Source organism: Balaenoptera borealis (assembly GCF_965194805.1).
Source record: "Balaenoptera borealis genome assembly, chromosome: 10".
Lineage (NCBI taxonomy): Eukaryota > Metazoa > Chordata > Mammalia > Artiodactyla > Balaenopteridae > Balaenoptera > Balaenoptera borealis.
The window spans coordinates 678,401-697,801 of record NC_138874.1 but is presented as its reverse complement, the minus strand read 5'-3'; the positions used below and the strand labels follow the sequence as shown (position 1 = coordinate 697,801).

Genomic DNA, 19,401 nt, shown 5'->3' with positions numbered 1-19,401 from the left:
TCACTTACATCTCCATTCAAAAGAATCCCATTCAAGTTTTACCCTCTTCATGATACTTCTTTATACCACTTCAATCTCTGCTGGCTTCTTTCTTTTGTATTACTGAAGTCTTTACTATGCATTTTTGGCTCCTTAAATCAAATCTATTTCAAGGAAATTTTTAAAAATCTAAGTTGTTATCATGGATTATAAATAAACTCTTTGGAAACTAATAAGGACTATGACTTATACTTTTATTTTTTTATTTTTTTAATTTATTTTTTTGGCCACACAGTGTGGCCTGTGGGATCTTAGTTCCCCGACCAGGGATTGAGCCTGTGCCCGCTGCAGTGGAAGCACGGAGTCTTAACCACTGGACCACCAAGGAAGTCCCTTTATCAACTTTTGAAAACCATCAAGCACCTAAGCAGGATGCTATGAATAGGGAAACCACATAATTTAAATAACTGCTAAATGAATGAAGTCAGTTGGGATGTTTCTAACACCAGACATTAAAAAATTTCAAGGGTAAGTCAAAGGGAAGTAGAGTCTGAGCATAAAACTGCCATTTAAACACTCCTTTCTGGGAAAAAAAAAATCAAGTGAGTTAACAGTAAGTGGAACTTCTGTTCTGAGCCCGTCTCTCCCCACCTCAACTCAGGAGCAGATGCTCTCATTCTCGAGGGTGGGGTGTGAGCACACTCCACTCCCATATCCTAATAGGAGGTGTACTTCCGTTATTTCTTATAAATACCTATCTCTCAATACCAAGTTCAGTTATCATTACAAAACAACAAACAAAAAAACCCACCAATTTCTACCATAAAAATAAAACAACAGTTTTCTAGGCAGTTTCTGAAAGTCAATTTATTTTTTTCTTCTAGTAAAATTAATGAGGGAGCAGTAATTTGACACCAGAAAGAACAAATCTGAGAGTAATTCTGGGATAGAAACATTTACCTAACTACATAAATCCTGTACCAGGTCAAATTCTCATTTCCTCTACAGGAACGTTAGTTTAAAAATGCTCTAAAGTGATATATCTATACTACAAATTGAAACGAGAGTAAAGAAAAGGGCGAAAAAGTTGTCTTTTCTCTACCCACCAAAGCAATACTAACAATGAAGTTCTGTTTACTTCCTCTCTAAACTATTAGCAATATCATTATAGTTCTCTGGGGAATAAATCTGGTTATAAGCCAAATTACTACCAACAAGATTTCCAAACTTTTCAGTGGCTCACTTATGTCAAATACTTCACTCAACAAAATATAACATTTAGCAGGTTAACAACCAAACAACTAGTTGATTGTTCATCTAGGCTGACTGGAGGCTAAATTTCACCTCACTCAAACTCATCTCATCCTGGTAGTGAAGCAATTCCAAATAACAAAAATTTAGAAGGAAAAAAAATACATGTCTCTGCTACATGCCACTCCTTAAAACTATTTTTAGTAAACCAGATGTGTTGAGCAACAACTAACTTAGGGATATTCTCAAACTGCAGACAATAAATTTATATAATCAATGATGGAATGTGGTTCAAAATAGACTCCAATTGAAAAAACAACTTTCTCACTGAAGGAGCATAGAGCAATGATAAACAGATCTGACACAGTTCAGACACTTTCATTAAATAATATAAGACTCTTCTCTGTTCAAGTCCTTAATCAATCTTTAGTCTAGGAAATAAGAAAATACTCAGGTTTGTTCCACGCATTCCCTTCAACCAGCAATTCACAGCACAACAGTACTATATCAAGGACTTAGTAAAGTAGTTCAATGTCTGTATTTTGCAATGATAGAAACTGAAGTATTAGTAGTCTTATCTCTGAACTTTTAGCACATTATAATGATCAAGAACTTCAAATAGGATCATTCCTTCAGGTCTAGGATGATTCTACCTTATTCTAGGGAAAACACCTCTTTAGTATTGCATTGGCCAAAAAGTTCGTTTGGGTTTTCCGTAAGAAAACAGAAAAACCCGAACTTTTTGGCCAACCCAATACAGTGAATTTTAATATACAATAAGATAGACATTGGGTATAATTTTAAGCCAGTACATTCTGCTTCAAACCTTTAATGGTTTTCAACTAGTGCCCTTTGTATTATTCCTTTATTACATTTAAAAGCAAAAAGGATTGTGATCCCTAGAAAACAGTGGACTAACAAGCCAGACCAACCCAGATTAATTGATTATGAGTCATGTACGATTTTCAGGTAAGAAATAATCTCTTCTATATCCTCTATGAGGCAACCAACCTGAAAACTGCAGGTGTGTGCATGGCCAGAAGCCAAAATCCAGGACAAGATGATTTCAAAATCATGCTGAAAGTTCAATGTTCATATTTCATTATCAAACTTTTTTACATGAACTTGATCAAAACTTCAAATTTTAGTGGAAAGTTTTTTAAAACTTCTGTACTCATCCTCCAAAGTAAAGCAACCATACCACAGAAATCATAGTAATTAAAAAAAAAAAAAACCCAAAAACTATAAAAAGCAGCTTTAAGAACAAATAATTTGTGTTTTCCTCCTCCTTCCCAGCCAGCTGAGAGACACAGTAGAATCTGAAGAGCTCCCTCCTACTTCCTCTCTTTTTCCCTTCCCCCTTTACTTCAAAGAAAGTTAATTGCAGCCAGGCATGATCAGGAAATCTGAAAGGAGGAAGCAGAAACTCATTTGTGTGCAAAAGGAAGGAAAAAACAGAATTAACAATACCATGGTACGCTGCATCAGCAATGTATTAATATGCATTCATTATATTGTCTATAAAATGTTGATTTGATTTCTCTCCTCATTCAACTTGCTTTCCAAAATATTGAAAACTATAATCTATGATGGTTGCACCCTGATCCACCAACCACATGTAACTTAAAAAAATGACCAAATTGCGACTTCCTTTGGTGGTCCAGCAATTAAGACTCCATGCTCCCAATGCAGAGGGTCTGGGTTCGATCCCTGGTCAGGGAACCAGATCCCGCATGCCACAACTAAAAGATCCCGCGAGCCGCGACTAAGGCCCAGTGTAGATAGATAGATAGATAAATAAATAAATATTTTTAAAAAAGAACAAATCAACTAACTTAATACATGCCATCTGATACTCAATACACTGAAGTGATTCAGAAAGATAAGTGCAAACCAGTGACCTAAAAGTGAAAGGATCTGTATTAATTCTGAGTCATCTGTTTCCTAACCATTACCTTACAATATATGCTATTGTGATATATTTAAAAATAGGGCTGTACCACTATAAAGGTAACTAAAGGGAGCATACTACTACAGAATAAAATGCTGAGCACTCAAGGAGAAAGATGGTGAATGGGAATTCCCACTATAAAACTATTTAAACAGATTCACAGTGAAGCATCACTTGTGGGAATTTTTCAAACAAAACTTAGGTGTACTCTATACAGAAAGGCCATTTCCAAAGAAGACTTTTTTCCCCATCCCACATAAGAAGTCTACAAAGGACAATTAACACCCAGATTCAGAAGAAACTGCCTCACGAAATTTAAAGAAATGAGAAAAAACAGGGAGACCATTTTAAAAACTTGTTCAATTTTCCCCAAACGCCCTTCGACTTACATATGGTTACCCTAAGGTTAAGATTTATCAAGGCCCTATTTACAAAATCTATGCCAGGAACAGCTGCCATGTTTAACATGCCAAGGAATTTAATGTACTGTTTGGACAACTGGTTAGAGAAAAGCATTGTGGGATAAAGCCACTCTAATTACATGAACTCTAAAAGTATTTCCTTTATGTAGAGTATGTCTATATTTTATAAATTCATTTAAATAAATAACTTTGAAAACCTAGACTAAGCCATCTTCAGTCTCTGGAGTAAAGTTTCATTCAAAATATTACAGTAGCTGTCTATAATGTACATACTGGAGAAACTTTTTACATTTTTAACCTGGTTTTAAAAACATTAAATATAAAAATTAAAATACATACAAAAAAGCTTTATTGTATACCATTTATTACTTGTAAAACTCTTAAGAAACACTAAAATTAAGGTATGCTGCATCCTAAACCAAGTGCTGTTAGTGTAATTCCTTCTGATCTCTTAGAACTGAGAATTCACATTATTTGTGAAGCACAAATGGTTAAAATGTCAAGTGAATCACCATCACCTTTGGATGATCGTATCCTTCTAGGCCAGAGGTCAACTTACCTATACTAGCAGGGAAAATATAAATAGCTAACAAAGACAATCATACAAATCACCAAGTCAAATAAGACTTTAGCTCTTAAGCCTTTATTTCTAATTCTTTCAATCACTATAATTTTAATAAACATGTTGTATAGTTTTAGGCCACCTGGCAAGAGTTTATTTTTAAAAGTAATTTCTACATAATGATTTCAGTTCTCTAAATCAAATCCAAGCTTCTACAGTGCTAATCAGCAGCCACAGAATTAAAATACTGAGGTGGAAGGTTCCTCTGATTTTTACCTATACTCACCTAGTCTAATTCCCACTAAAAGACTGTTAGAAATGAGACAAATAAGGCTATAGCAAGCTAAATGGCATTTACACTAAAACCAAAACAAAATAAAACCTGAGGGAAATGCTCTAACACCTCCAATATTAAACTGGAACTGCTATGAATTTTTAGCTGTAATCAAAGAGCAAAAGCTAACAGTACAAAAATGAGGCCATTTAATGAACTATGAAAAATAATGTGAAAAGACAAAAACACCCATGTAGACTTCAAAGTAAGAAATAACATTTAATCGAGAGAACTATCATCTCCTTTTGGTAGATCTAATAAAAGCGGAACATCACTACTAATTCCCTTAAGTATTATAACTTCACACACAACAAACCACTGCTCATTAACTCAAGCTCTTGTTCTTTCCATGGAAACAATGCCTCTATATTTTACTTTTGAAAAACAGTAACTATTCTGAAATGAAATAGGAGTGTTGACTTTCAGCTCCATTAAAAAAAAGAAAGTCAAACTAGTTCACTCATACTTTCTTTCAATGCACTTTTTATATTATCTTAAACATTTAAGTAAAAAAAAACCTATAAAATATACTGATTTAATTCAACCTAAAATCCAAATATACAAAGAAAACAAACTTCTGTGCATTTTTACTTCAACCTTAAAAAATTAACTCACAGAACTTAACTAGAGATTTTAAAAAACATTTAGCTTACTACTTTTGATATGAGTTTCTTTACATGATTTAAATCTAAAAACCTACTAGAGAACGTTTTTTCCAATTAAGTGTATTTGTATTTAAATTGCAACAACTAGGAATTAAAATTTAGAAACTGAACAATTCAATTAATGACAACCTAAAGGAAAATTCCCACTTAAAAAGAAAATGAACTACTATTATGCTAAACTGATATGAATGTATATAGTAAACACTAATCTCATTTAATTACATTAATTGACTCAATTCTTAACCTTTAGAGCTGGAGACAAAGATAATTTATACTAATATCTAACCAGTTATTTTCTAACAATGAACATTATTTAGAATGGCAGGGACTTTTATTTTGCTCACTTGTGCATGCGACAGGACGCTGGCTGGCTCACAGTAAGTTCTTGGTATATATTTGTTGACTGGATAAATGAATCATTTATCCTATAATCAAAATTTATCAGATGCACTGGGTTTCTTATACACCTTGATGTTAGCTAGAATTGAATATTCTAAAGAATATCTGAATATCAGTGAAGTTTAGTGAATAGTTAATTTTTAAAAGCAACCTAAAATTTCTTACCTGGTAGGGCTGAAAGGCACTATCTTCAGTTAAAAAATCCAGTTGTTTATCTACAAGGAATTCTACTGCAGTGATTGAACTGGGTATACTTTTTTCAACCAGGGGTTTGAAAGTCTGGTAAGAGAAAAAAAAAAAATTCTAATGGTTATTTTCTGGATTTTATCCTCAAAATGTGAAGGGGTATATATAAATACAATGTATTAAAGTCATCATCATAATGGTTTTAGGATACCAATTGATATCGGTTTTCATATTATAACCTAAAGCGATGCTTTTATCCATACAATAGAGTACTTTATTTATTTAAAAGAAATGAAGATTTCAAGAAATGATATGAAAAAATTCCAGTATTAAGTCCCAGTTTATTTTAAAAGAGGGATATAATCAAATATACATGTGTATAAAAATTTCTAATATAAAAAAAGAGAAATTGCTTCTGAAAAGTAAACTGGGTAGGAGAGCATATTACCCCAACTCTTTAAAATATTGTAAGTATTATTCTTTATAAAACAGAGTAGTTATGATTTACATGTGTAATTTTTTTCCTAGCTCATTCACATCAAGAAGGATTTTAAATGATCAGGATGCATCTGGTCTTTTAACTCCACCCCGTGTACTACTCACCCCCGCCCCTGCCCCAAGCACAAATAAAAATCCAGCTGCTTCACTAAGAGCAGCATGGGGGAAGGGTGTAGGAAAAGAAGAGGGAGGTAAGAAGTATTACACAAAACCGACCTTTCAGTAAAGTCTCTCCAGATTTCCACTATTAAAAAGCAAAACAAAACAAAACACGGGCGGGGGCGGGGGGAGCAAATCCATGGTCATTTGATTGTTTTAAAGGAGACTCAACTTTTACATAAAGAAATTTACTCATATCTTGGGGTGGGGGTGGGAGTGAGCGAGGCAGGAGAGGAAGAGGAAGGAAGGAAATAAAGGTACTATATATGCATTTTTCTTATGACTATCACAATCACTTTCGAATAGAAGCAGTCTGAATAAAAGCCAAGTACATTATATCCATGATACTGCTTTAAAACTTAAAAAATGAAAACAATATTCCACAGTCTTAAAAACATATAGTGGCTTTACTATAAAAGAATCTAAGTTTGGAAAATGAAATAAACAAGGAACTAAGTTGCTAAACTACCTATATCACATGGGGAAATCTTTCTTGCTACAGGCAACTTCTGCAACCATTTGGATGTAAACCAAAGCTTTCGGCACAGACAGTAAAAATCCCCAGGAGATTCAAAGCCACTGTATTTCCCCCTTCTCTTATTTATGTCTTAAAGAAATCTAACATCTTACTAATCACAACTAATAAACACTCTGGGGAAAAACTTTTCAAGATTTTTAATTCAGAATGGCTCTTAAGCAGTTAATTTCTCTATTTAAGAAATTGTTTTTAAAGCTTTCAATTCGATTCATTGAGTCTGTGTTTTGAAAAAGCTAAAAACACAGAGGATAAATATTTTAAACATGCCTTATTTCTACACTATCCACACCATGAACTAATAAATGATATCTTCTTTCACAAATTAACATGAAAAAAATTCTCTTGCACCTCCACTTATTTTCAGTATTCATGATTAGAAAACCTAATCACAGTAATATCCTCCCTCCTATGTCCTAGGGCTAACCTTTTAAGTACTACATATGTAGCAAAAGTATTTTTATTTGGGTGAGAAATTACATTTTCAAAACAGACATTCCCCCTTTAGCTATCTCCTGCTACTGCTGCCATCTAACATTTTCCATTTACCATAACTAAATTCCTTAGTGTAGTATGTAACATTTTCATATTATATCTTTGTTTAGTTTTTAGTAAACTAGAAAACACTGGCACCTTCTCAGGAGAACTTTTAATCCTTGAACTTTATCAAATGCTCTACTTCTTTTTAAACAGTACCAAGTCAGATCAACTTGGGAAGGTTAACAAAAAGGTCTACAAAAGGTATTATCTAAGTGGCTAAACATACAATTCAATTAAGTAGGATCTGGAAAAAAAGTAAACTTCTCCAGTCTTGAGTGCCTCTTTCTTAAGCAAATAATACAGGTGGTTTGCATTTCCTATGAGAACTAGTCATTTTATAATATGAAAAACATTCTTGTGAAGAGAACCTCTCAGAACTCAGCTTTTTAAGGTAGGTCAGAGTTCTAAGGGTAAATTTCAACAGGCCAATTTATCATAATTTAAATTACTGAGTTAGAAAAAACAAAGGTTTAGTTTCTAGGCTAAAATAAAGAATTTCTCATTTTAGGATATCTAATTGAAAGCCACTGGTAGAATTTAGCTATCAGAAATGTTAAAAGACTGGTTTATAATGGTCTATTTCTGATACATGAATACTTACAATACCCATGTACAAATGGAAGTCAAAAGTATACCATGCTTCTTAAATATTAGCAAACAGGGCCACGACTTGCGAATTTTAAAATGTGCAATTACTTTTAAACTACAAATATGTTCCCACAAGTGCCGATAAATACTTTTATAGTACTTGTTAAAGAAATGTTTTAATATGTATTAAACAAGCAATCCTAAAAATATGCGACTGTTTGTACTTTATGGAAAAATTAAAGACAAACAACATATAAAACTAAGAGTTAAAATACATCCTGATTCCCTAAAGTGGCAAGTCAATGATGTAACCATTAACTTTTGTATCCAAGTCAAACACATCCATTTCAAAGACATATTATTAGCTTAAAAATAAAAAATATTTAAATAAAAGCGAATGGATCCTACAGATTTTTATGTGGTAAGTATTTCATGGGTCTAGGTGCACTGGAATGTAAAGAAACTAGAACTCATGCATAGCTAAGTAATTCAAGACTCTAAAGATATACCATTCTATGAGGAACTTCCACAGCCTAAGGGGAAGCAAGGAGCTACCATCTGATGAAAGTCACAGTAGAATATGGCCCTAATCATAAAAAGACTATTATTCTAATGCTGAAAAAAGCCTTTGAAAATCCAAATTAAAATTACCAATTAAACAAAACACTTTTTCAATTTTATTAATGGATTGGGAGTTCTTTTAAGGTCCTTTGTCTTTGTTAACTGTACTTTAAAAATAGTATAAAGCCAAAATAAATACTTAGTTGAGAGCCTGCATTTCTAGTAGGGCCTACCACGCTATAGGAAGAATGCTTAGAACAACTGTATCCTGTTTGGGGCTCCATGCTGCACCACATTCCATTCACATGAGGAAGAGGCGAACAGATGAGCCCTCCTCGAAAAAATATTTTTAAAATAAATCAGCTACAGTTCTCAAACATAACTGAGCTGCTCAAACAAACCATGTTAAAGCTCATCATTTAACATTTAATTGGAAATTCATGGAGTTTATATCTACAGTCTGAGTTTCTAACAATCTCCAGTTAACATTTAACAATTCCTTTTCCAAGTGAAAAAAATCAGGCTCATTAACTACAAAAATCTGATATAAATCTCCCTAAAGGAATACTAAAGCAGAAAACAATCTAGGATACATTTCAGAAGTCAAGGTTTAGTCTTAAAAAAAAAAAAAAAAGACTGGAGTGACTCTAAAGAACAAAGTCCAAATTCCCACCCAAGCAGGTCTATTGAAAAACACGATACTGTTAGAAAACAAGTTGGGGGTGGGGACAAGAATACACCACAGAAGAAAACGCTCACAAAACAAACACCCCTACTTCCCTTAACACATTATATTCTAAAACCCTAATCTAAAACATTTCTGCTATAATACTTTAAACAACTGAGCTCTTTTTTTTATCTTTACAGTGTTATGAAATTACTACACACACAATAAATCTCTTCCTAAACAAATGAAATCGTTAAAAATTCTTATAACTAAGAACACTAAGGCTGGATCTATAAAAGACAGTGACCTTAATTCCTAAGGCTGAGAAGCAAAACCAAATGTAAATTAAGACAAAAGAAAAAGAAAGCAGAAAAATACAAACCGTACTTTGTTCTTGAGAATTTTAAAGTATCTTTAAATCTCATATATCCACGACAAGGCTTTAAAGGTCAAGAAGTATTGCTGACATTTCCATTTTGTTCTTGAGCAGTATTTTTTTTTAATCTAGCCTAAATACTTCTTAAGTCTTAAAAAATCACAGGCAAATGTCTCTCAAACCAAGCATTTCTAAGCTTACTTGCAGCGTCGTCATTGTATAGTAAGAAAAGCCAAGACCACAGAACGAAGCAGAGGCTGTAACCTAACAAGTCTCCGACGAGCAAATGACGATTTTCTGTCTGCTCTGGCTCGGTCCTGGCAGTGATGAGGATTACAACTCGCTCTTTGTCATCAGCACTGTGGTGTTAACGACTAAGAAATCCTGCAGCTGAAGCACTACTGCATCCTCCGATCTGGGTCAGGATAATTTCTCCCGAGGTCGCTTACATAACCAGTAAGATACTCCAAATAGAGAGAACAGCCATCCATCAGCTAGAGAAAGCCTTTTCCCACTGTACTCTGTCTGCGTGGAAACACACTGCAGTAGCTTCCAACAGTGCAGACACCCAAATGAGAACGACTACTTGGCTTAGGGCACACTGAGAGAAGGGAAGAGGCGGTGCTCTGTAAACTGTAACTAATCCTCCGTCACAGGTGCTGATGGAGTCACTTCCAGCACGAGTCACATTACTGGTGATTACTCATTTGGCTGCGCCATAGAGACTGGCTCATAATTTTAACAACAGACAAAGACAGACTAGTGGCGAGACTGAGAGCTCAAGTTTACTGTCTCCTTCATAAAGCAAATGCAAATACAAAGTTTTTGCTTTCCAGATTTACCAAGGGGAGAAAGTGCAGAAAACAAGTAATGTGTAAATATCTCTCAAGCTGGAAAAAATAAAGCATAACTTTAAACCATCAAAAATACTTTCAAGTGTGTTTTCAAGTAAAGAATTTATTTTTAGTTTAATCATTTCTCCTTAGAAATATACTGATATTTTAAAAAATGCAGGGAAAAAAACAGTTTAACATTTCTGGAGTAATAATCTAAGTTAAATCAAGTGACATAACCAACAATCTCACTGACACTTTACTCAAAGGAAAAACAAACCGGTAATATTTATTTTGGCAAATTAAAAAATATTCCTGAAACATTTTCATTGTTTATAAAAATAATTTAAATAGTTTACAGTTATAAAAACCTATAATGGCCATACATGGCTACTGAGCACCTGACATATGATTAGTCTGAATTGAGATGTGTGCTGTATGTATAATAAACACACTGAATACGAAGAATGTCAGATATCTGCAAGTGCAAGAAAACATTCATCTTTTTTTTTTTTTTTTGAGGCAATTAATACGACTTTATTCGGAAAGTCGGCAGACCAAGAAGGTGGCAGACTAGTGTCTCTGAAACACTGTCTTCATTCACCTATTTTTTAATGATGTTTGTGAATGGTCTTTTATTATAAATTTGTCCCAATGTTAGGTATCTCAATTTCAATACATTTAAAATTTTACACTGATTTTTTTAAAATACCACACACACAACCATTTTATCAAATTATGTTAAAAGAAAAACTTCCAGCCACCAGCCAATGCCCTGTCCCTTTAAATCTATTCCAGATGTATCAATTTCATTTCAAAGAAAACATCAGGTTAACTACTGAAAAGCAGATATTTTAAATTTAGTCTATTATGGATTGCACTTAAAATCTCAATCAATCCTGTTTTAAGGATGAGAGAGAGGAGTAATGATTATTCAAAGAATGTTAATAAAGGGACTTCCCTGGTGGCACAGTGGTTAAGAATCCACCTGCCAATGCACACGGGTTCGAGCCCTGGTCCTGGAAGATCCCACATGCCGTGGAGCAACTAAGCCCATGCGCCACAACTACTAAGCCTGAGCTCTAGAGCCCTCAAGCCACAACTACTGAGCCCGCATGCCACAACTACTGCCCAATCGCCCTAGAGCCCGAGCTCCGCAACAACAGAAGCCACCGCAATGAGAAGCCCATGCACAGCAACAAAGAGTAGCCCCTGCTCACGGCAACCAGAGAAAGCCAGCACGCAGCAACGAAGACCCAACGCAGCCAAAATATAAAATACAGCATCCTAATAATTCATTCATAATTAATTACTTAAGACGTGAACATAAAACATATATGGAATTAAAAGAATTCAATGTAATGTAAGTTACCAAAAAAACAACTGGAGTAATATGGCAGCCTTATTCTGAGCCACAAAAACAACAAAGAAACTCAAATGTTTGATTCAGGTTATTACATTATAAACTATCAAATTTTAAATATACATCATACTACTTTTCTATAATTTATTGTACATTAGAGAATGAGTTAAATATTTCACAAGATTCATCTTACAATCTCACATAAATTCAAGTTTGACTATATGTGTTATTAACTTAAAAACATGTCTTTGTTCCTCAAGTACTATTAGTCCCCTACAGAATCAAACAGCATTAAGACCTACACTTAGCTAACAATCCAAATGCCACAATATTTATATATTGCTAGTGATACATAATTCAATAATTTTTATAAAATCAAAATAATTAATGTCAATACTGAAAAACCATTCACTTTTATTTCATACTACATCAGAGTTGCATTAAAGTTAGATGCTTCTCCATTGCTATAAATACTACATAGTTGATTCTTTTTTTTTTTAATCAATTTATTTATTTATTTATTTATTTTTGGCTGTGTTGGGTCTTCGTTTCTGTGCGAGGGCTTTCTCTAGTTGCGGCGAGCGGGGGCCACTCTTCATCGCGGTGCGCGGGCCTCTCACTGTCACGGCCTCTCTTGTTGCGGAGCACAGGCTCCAGACGCGCAGGCTCAGTAATTGTGGCTCACGGGCCCAGTTGCTCCCCAGCATGTGGGACCAGGGCTCGAAACCGTGTCCCCTGCATTAGCAGGTAGATTCTCAACCACTGCGCCACCAGGGAAGCCCTACATAGTTGATTCTTAATGCAAATAAAGGGTACAAGTGCAACTAGTTGAAAACCATAAATATCTTAATATTTAAATTGGCCTTAATAAATATTTTTATATATATATATGAATGTGAGTTTGGTCTGGTACTCTGGCAAATTTCTAACACAAATAAAAATAGTGAAGTAACAATACAGAGAAACCACTTGGTAGCAAGCGTAGGTTGCTCAGCTTTTACATCAAGTCTCCTTAATTCTCTCTTGTTCTTACAACTCATAAGGGATGGTATTAAATATCACCTTTCAGAGAGCGAAAAGCACCAATTTGAGGCGAGCAGCATTTCAGTCCTTTAAACTGGTTCTTCTTATGGCTTATACCTTCCTTAATGAATTAAGGAAGGAAGTTGAAGAGCTACTGTTAAAATTTTTTTTTCTCTCTTTTTTTTGGTTGGGTAAAAGGTCTTTTCTGGCAGCTAAACCAGGCTAGAGGAAGAGGAAACTACTCCAGTTACTGCCCAGAAATACACATCTCTGACTTCCTTCCTTTTTAGCTGGTTTCTAGGTTACAAGCTGAATAAGTCAACAGAGGTGAGAAAGTAAACAGAGGCTTAAAAGGAAGGCAACACTGTATGGCTATCTGAAGAAAATCTGTTCCTTCCAATAACTGTAGAACCTTTTTACATGTAATTAAGAGTTAAACTAGCATTTTAGTCCCATTTATCTTGGGCTATGAAAGAAATAAATCCCTCATCTTTATAGATATGGAAGCCTAAACAAACAAGTGGATTTCTCCAAGTATACAGACTTTACAAAAAACCAAAAACCTCTAAGTTTCAGTGGCTTAGCATTTTAAGTATTTCTTTTTTAGACATAAGGATAGGAAAACAAGAGAAACAATAGTAGTTAAAAGAGGATTTGGACTTGATATGGCCTTATTTGAAGGCTGACTAGATTCAGGAAAATACTTTTCAATATGCCCTACTGCCCTATAACTCTATGAAAATATATAATCAAACATGTAACTCTTACATCATGGTAATGCCCAAATGATTAACTTCTTCACATTAATAAATCCATATAGATCTTCCAGGCACTGCAAAGGTTGTGTAGCAGTTTCGTACCTTCAATAGACCATGAAGTTCCAAGAGGATTTCCAGATGATACAGACCTAATCTTGATTTTTAAACTCTCTTCTCTCTCTTAAGCGTGCAGGACGTTCATTCAACCAATATGCATGGGATGCCTTGAATTAGTGCACTTTCCCCTCCTCTCTTACCTATATCCTTGATAACTGCCCCAGTCATAAGAGGAAAGTTGTGCAACAACAGCATGTGTTCATTTTTTAACTTGGTAAATATCACATCATAGGTTCTATGACATATAGTTGACTAAGAAAAATCACTGTTGATAACACAAAAACACTACACAAATAGTCTCTGTGTCTGAATAAGCATTATGGCTGAATTCAGTGTCCTTTCTTTTATTTTTTCCTTCTAGTCTTTCTGAGTACTAATAAAGCACATACCCATACCCTAACTCCAGAGTAGTTTTATCAGTTTGTCATATCTAGGACTTCTCTTTCAGAATCTCCCTGATCAGTCTTTCTTCCTCCCAATATTATGAGGTTTCACTTAAAGTCATCCCTCTATATCTGCGAGGGATTGGTTCCAGGGCCCAGGAGGACATCAAAATCCTTGAAGGCTCAAGTCCCTTATATAAAATAGCACAGTATTTGCATATAACCTACCCACATCTTCCCATAAACTTTAAATCATCTCTAGATTACTTATAATACTTAATACAATATAAATAATATGTAGATAGTTGCCAGGTGCAAGGCAAATTCAAGTTTTGCTTTTGATAATTTTTTGGAATTTTTTCTTCTGAAATTTTCCACAGTTGATTGCATCCTCAGATGCAGAACCCGCAAATAGGGAGGGCTGACTGTACTTTTCTTTCTCTACAACTTCACAGGTGTGTGCCATTGAGATAACCAATTTTTCTTTCCACAAATAATTCCAAACTATATTTTTAGACCTAAATTTTCATCCTCTAACCTGTATTTTATACTGTTACTAGGACACAGCCATACTTGTACCCTGTCACCACATAAAGCCAAATATGACTAGAATTAAATACTTAACCTTCTTTCCTAAGTTATTCACGCTTCTTTCAAAACCACTAGAAATATTATCACTACAACTTAAGAAGTAGTTACCTCAAAATTCATTAATACAGTAATCATGCTTGATGATTTACTTTGGTTCCCTTGCTCATATTATAATATTCTGAATACTTGATATTTTTCCTTTAAACCTCTGTCAATAATATGTAATTTTTAAATAAATTATTCCATAACTTTAATATGACTTTGATAAAAATATCAATAAGAATTTTTGTAAGTAGACAAATCAAATTTATGGAAAAGCAAATATAATCAGAAAAGTTCTAGAGAAAGAAAAGAAAAATACAAATCAATGATAGGAAACTAGCCCTAAAAGATACAACAAATTTCAATGCTCTAATTAATACAACAATGGGAAACTAGAACATACATCAATAATAATCAATGGATAGTTTAAAAAGTCCCAAAATAGCATCCGGTAAGTACGGGAATTTCGTGTAAAATAAAGGTGGATTTTCAAATCCGAGGGGGTAAAATGAGAATGAGAAAATTTAATACAAGAAAGATAGCTGTTAAAATAGAAAGGGAACTTTAGAGATTAATCTCATTTTTACAGAGGAAGAAATGGACATTCAGAGAGATTAAGTGATTTTTTTCATCAAAATACTTGTTTGTAGAAGCCCTGGGACTAGAAAGTGGATTTCCTAATTCATAGCTGAATGAATGATTTTTACATTGTAAGATGGTGTGAAACAACCATATTGTTTTCATGCTTGTTGCCAAGAGACAGCAGAGAGCAAAGTGTTTTGCTATCTGCTGAATAAAACTTTAAACTTTGAACTTAAAATGGAGGAACCTGAAACTAGTCTAGAAGAAAATGCAAAATTATATACTACCAAGGAAAAGAGGTAGAACATAATAAACTTATCTATTTTTAATACGCTTTACTGACACACGTCACCTATCAGAAAGAAGAAACAACCAGGATTAGGTAAACCATTCAACATAAAGGAGTTTCTAAAGCTATATTCTGAAAAACACCATTTGAGAAGACAATAAAAAACTAAGAGTTAAAAGAAAAAGCGAGTTTAATTTAATTCCTATTTTGTCACTATCATTTTTATCAAGAAAAAATATTTTTTAATGTAGAAAGTGTAAACTAGGGATTAAAAATAAACTAAACCATAAAAAACAGATATAGGATCCTTTTTGCTTTGTTTCAAGAAACAACTAGTTTTCCTTATAAATAACATAATTACATTAGAGAATAATTTGGAAAACAAAAGAAATGGGTGAAGAAAAGGATCCCATGGTTCTAACCATGAACTCAGCCAGTTAAGCATGTAATTGAACTTTCCGGCTTTTTTTCCACAAGTATGTATATTTGTTACCAAGTTTTAAGGCACATATAATTTATAAGTTGCTCATTTCACTTAGCATTTTTTTTTTTTTTTTTGGCTGTGCCACGTAGCTTGCAGGATCTTAGTTCCCCAACCAGGGACTGAACCCAGGCCCCTGCAGTGAAAGCACAGAGTCCTAACCACTGGACCACCAGGGAATTCCCCACTTAGTACTCTTTTCATGTTATTACATTGCCATCATTTAAAACAGCTACCTAATAAATACTTAATCAAGCAAATGAACATTAAGTTTATTACGCCTTTTCTCAGTGTTGGATATTTAGGCCTTCTTCACTTCTCGACTATCACAAAAATAATAGGAAAATCTTCATGCTTTTGTTAAACAACCAAAATTCTAAGTTTAGAGGGTTCAAATAAATTACATGTTAGAGGGCTTCCCTGGTGGCGCAGTGGTTGAGAATCTGCCTGCTAATGCAGGGGACATGGGTTCGAGCCCTGGTCTGGGAAGATCCCACATGCTGCGGAGCAACTAGGCCCGTGAGCCACAATTACTGAGCCTGCGCATCTGGAGCCTGTGCTCTGCAACAAGAGAGGCCGCGATGGTGAGAGGACCGCGCACCGCGACAAAGAGTGGCCCCCGCTTGCCGCAACTGGAGAAAGCCCTCGCACAGAAACGAAGACCCAATACAGCAAAAATAAAAATTAATTAATTAATTAATTTAAAAAAAATTACATGTTAGAATATTAAATTGATAGATATAAACTCAGAGCCATTACTGGCAATCTTTGAAAAAAACCATGACATTATCAAGATATTAGAGAGAGGTACGTATTAATATTTATAAAGGAGGAAAGGGGCAATTTAGAAAAAAACTACATGCTAGTAAATGAACTCCAGCAAAACTCCAAGATGTATAATTAGAATCATGAAAAAACAAACAAAAAAACCCACACAGTGATAGTTCCTAAGAGCCAAATATACTCATTGAGAGTAATTTGTCTTGTAATAAAAACAAAGGTTACTTTTATCAAGAAAATTTGCAATAGGTAAGTCAATGAAATATGGGCTAGATGACAGTTCTTGGTACATTTGTACCTAGTTAAACAGTACTGAATAATAGTACCACTTTTAACCTATAACATAGCATTCTCTTCATCTTTGGTATTACACACTATCACTTGAAGGCTATCTTTATTTGCAAATTAATAAATGACAGAATGATTCCAAAATATATCTCACAAAAAATGCAATTAAGAACTAGATTACTCCCAAAGTTAATAATCAAAAGGTTAGGTTCTATTTTTAGGTTGAAAAAATCAACTACATAGGTAGAATGTAAGGGAGATCTAGCTTCCTAGAAATTCGTATGAAAGAATCCTGGAGGATTTCAAGACACTAAGCCAATAGAAGTCATGTATTTTTTAAAAAGAGAGGACAGAGCGGTGACAAATCAAATTTTGACACAAAGTACCCAGACCAAGGGAGGTATTGGTCCCTTTAGATTTTGCACTGGTCATACCATCTCTGAATATCTTGTTCAATTTGGGACATCATAATAGAAGAGGAACAATTACAAACTGAGGTGTGTCGACACTTAAAAATCACGAATTATGAGGATCATTTGAAGGAATGGAGAAGAGGAGAGCAAACAATAATTAACTATGTACAATTACTTAAAGGGTTGGGTAATTTGAAAAGGAAGAAGCTTGTAAGTAAGATTTCCATAAAAGCCAATTCTAGCTCAGCACAAAGAATGTACAAATTTTTAATAATTAAACACTATCAAACCAAGGGAGACTTACTCATGAAGTAGTGAGCTTCCAATAACAAGAAGCAATCAAGAAGAATCTGGATGAAAACTAACTTGGCAAGCTTGTCACTGAAGGATCCCATTTCTGGCTTTGGCAAGGGGTTGTTTATGAAATATCAAAGATTTTTTTCCAATTCTAAGATTCTAATACTGTATTCATTAAGCAATTTAATGTTTAAGAGCAAAGTGAAGATAAACAAAATTAAACCAAACTTTCCATAAACACTGCTACTACTGCTTTTGCATATAAGAAAGCATAAAAAGAGTACTGCTTAATGTTCATGTATTATTGACCCAAGGTGGCAGAATTAAAAGTAAAAAGTAACATCTCCCATTTCAGAATAAATTAAGTTAACCAAGACTTGTTCTGTTTGGCAGAAATAACTACATGGGAGACTTTTGTGGCACAGAATTTCTGTAATCCACAGATCCTTCATCTCTTACGTTGAAAAAGTAAATGTAATTTTGTGGGAATAAAAAAATTACAAAATTAAATCTACTCAACCATAAATGCAAAGCATGTGTTAAAATGCTAATAATCACAAAATCACAGAAGAAATTAAAAGTTAAGCTAAATAAAATATTTTAAAATATTTTTTCCAATTTTTATTAATCATTTCACTGCTTGTACTCTTGGAAAGCTGAATAGGATATCTATTTCTTTATTGGTTTTGTTCATTTCTGTCTGGCAAACATCTGTTACTTGTGCAGCACAAGTCAACAAAGCCTCTACAATTATTTCCCCATTATCTCCTTGTTTGTCAAAAACTCTGATGATGTCAGCAACAATCTGGAAGCAGAATTTTTCAACTAACAAGGAGGATTCACAACTTCCATTAAGTATAATAGAGTAGCTATTTTGGTTATTTTAAAAATTAATACATTTTAGGTGATAATGATCCATATGCTAAGTAGTATTTAGATTCAAAATATGGTAATGCCAAAGTTATCAAAGTTTCAGGCATATTTCGTTAAGTATTATAACTTATGCCAACATTCTGACAGGCCTGAAATAAAGTACTAACTACAATGCCAAGTTAAAAGGCTACAATGGAAGAGAGAACTTCACGTAAAGGCCTCGGCACTAAAGTGTTTTCTTTGAATTACTAACAAATTATGATTCATTCAAAATGAACTTTCCTTCCCTTCTAAATGTTACAGGACAACTGTACAGAAAGTTATATTGGAAAAAAAACCCACAAAAACAAAAAACCCCAGAGAAAACGAATACCCATTACCTAATTTCAGGTCAATAACCACTAATATAAGTTTGCTACACTTCCTTTAAAGAAATCGCTCCCCTCTAAAGCTCTGTTTAGCTCAGTTCCTGTTTCATTGAGGACATCTCCCTCTAAGGGGATGAGGCAACAAAAGTCCTAAGGCTAAGTGGGGAGGGAAAAAGCTAAGGCCCATTAGTGATGCCCAGAAGCCTTGCTTAAGTTTATCTCTGTAGAGAGAGAGGAAAGTTTCACA

General features: G+C 34.0%; 1 protein-coding gene and 1 long non-coding RNA gene across 11 annotated transcripts in view; one reads left to right on the top strand and one right to left on the bottom strand.

Moving 5' to 3' along the window:
• The window catches only part of JMJD1C (jumonji domain containing 1C), a 313,147-nt gene that overhangs the window by 63,237 nt on the left and 230,509 nt on the right, over positions 1-19,401 (bottom strand). For 5 of the 10 annotated variants that reach the window (XM_082407410.1, XM_082407409.1, XM_082407406.1 and 2 more), the window contains exon 3: positions 5,729-5,842. The exons of 1 other annotated variant lie outside the window; for it this stretch is intronic. Coding sequence is in view for 4 of the 9 variants with exons in the window: in XM_082407409.1 (XP_082263535.1) it covers positions 5,729-5,842 (114 nt within the window). In the remaining 5 variants the exon portion in view is untranslated. Of the gene's footprint in view, positions 1-5,728; positions 5,843-9,684; positions 11,393-19,401 lie in introns of those variants that run through there. 4 more of the 10 variants (XM_082407411.1, XM_082407412.1, XM_082407413.1 and 1 more) reach the window with 3 other exon arrangements.
• The window catches only part of LOC309635824, a 189,130-nt gene that overhangs the window by 144,907 nt on the left and 24,822 nt on the right, over positions 1-19,401 (top strand). The window lies entirely within an intron of this gene.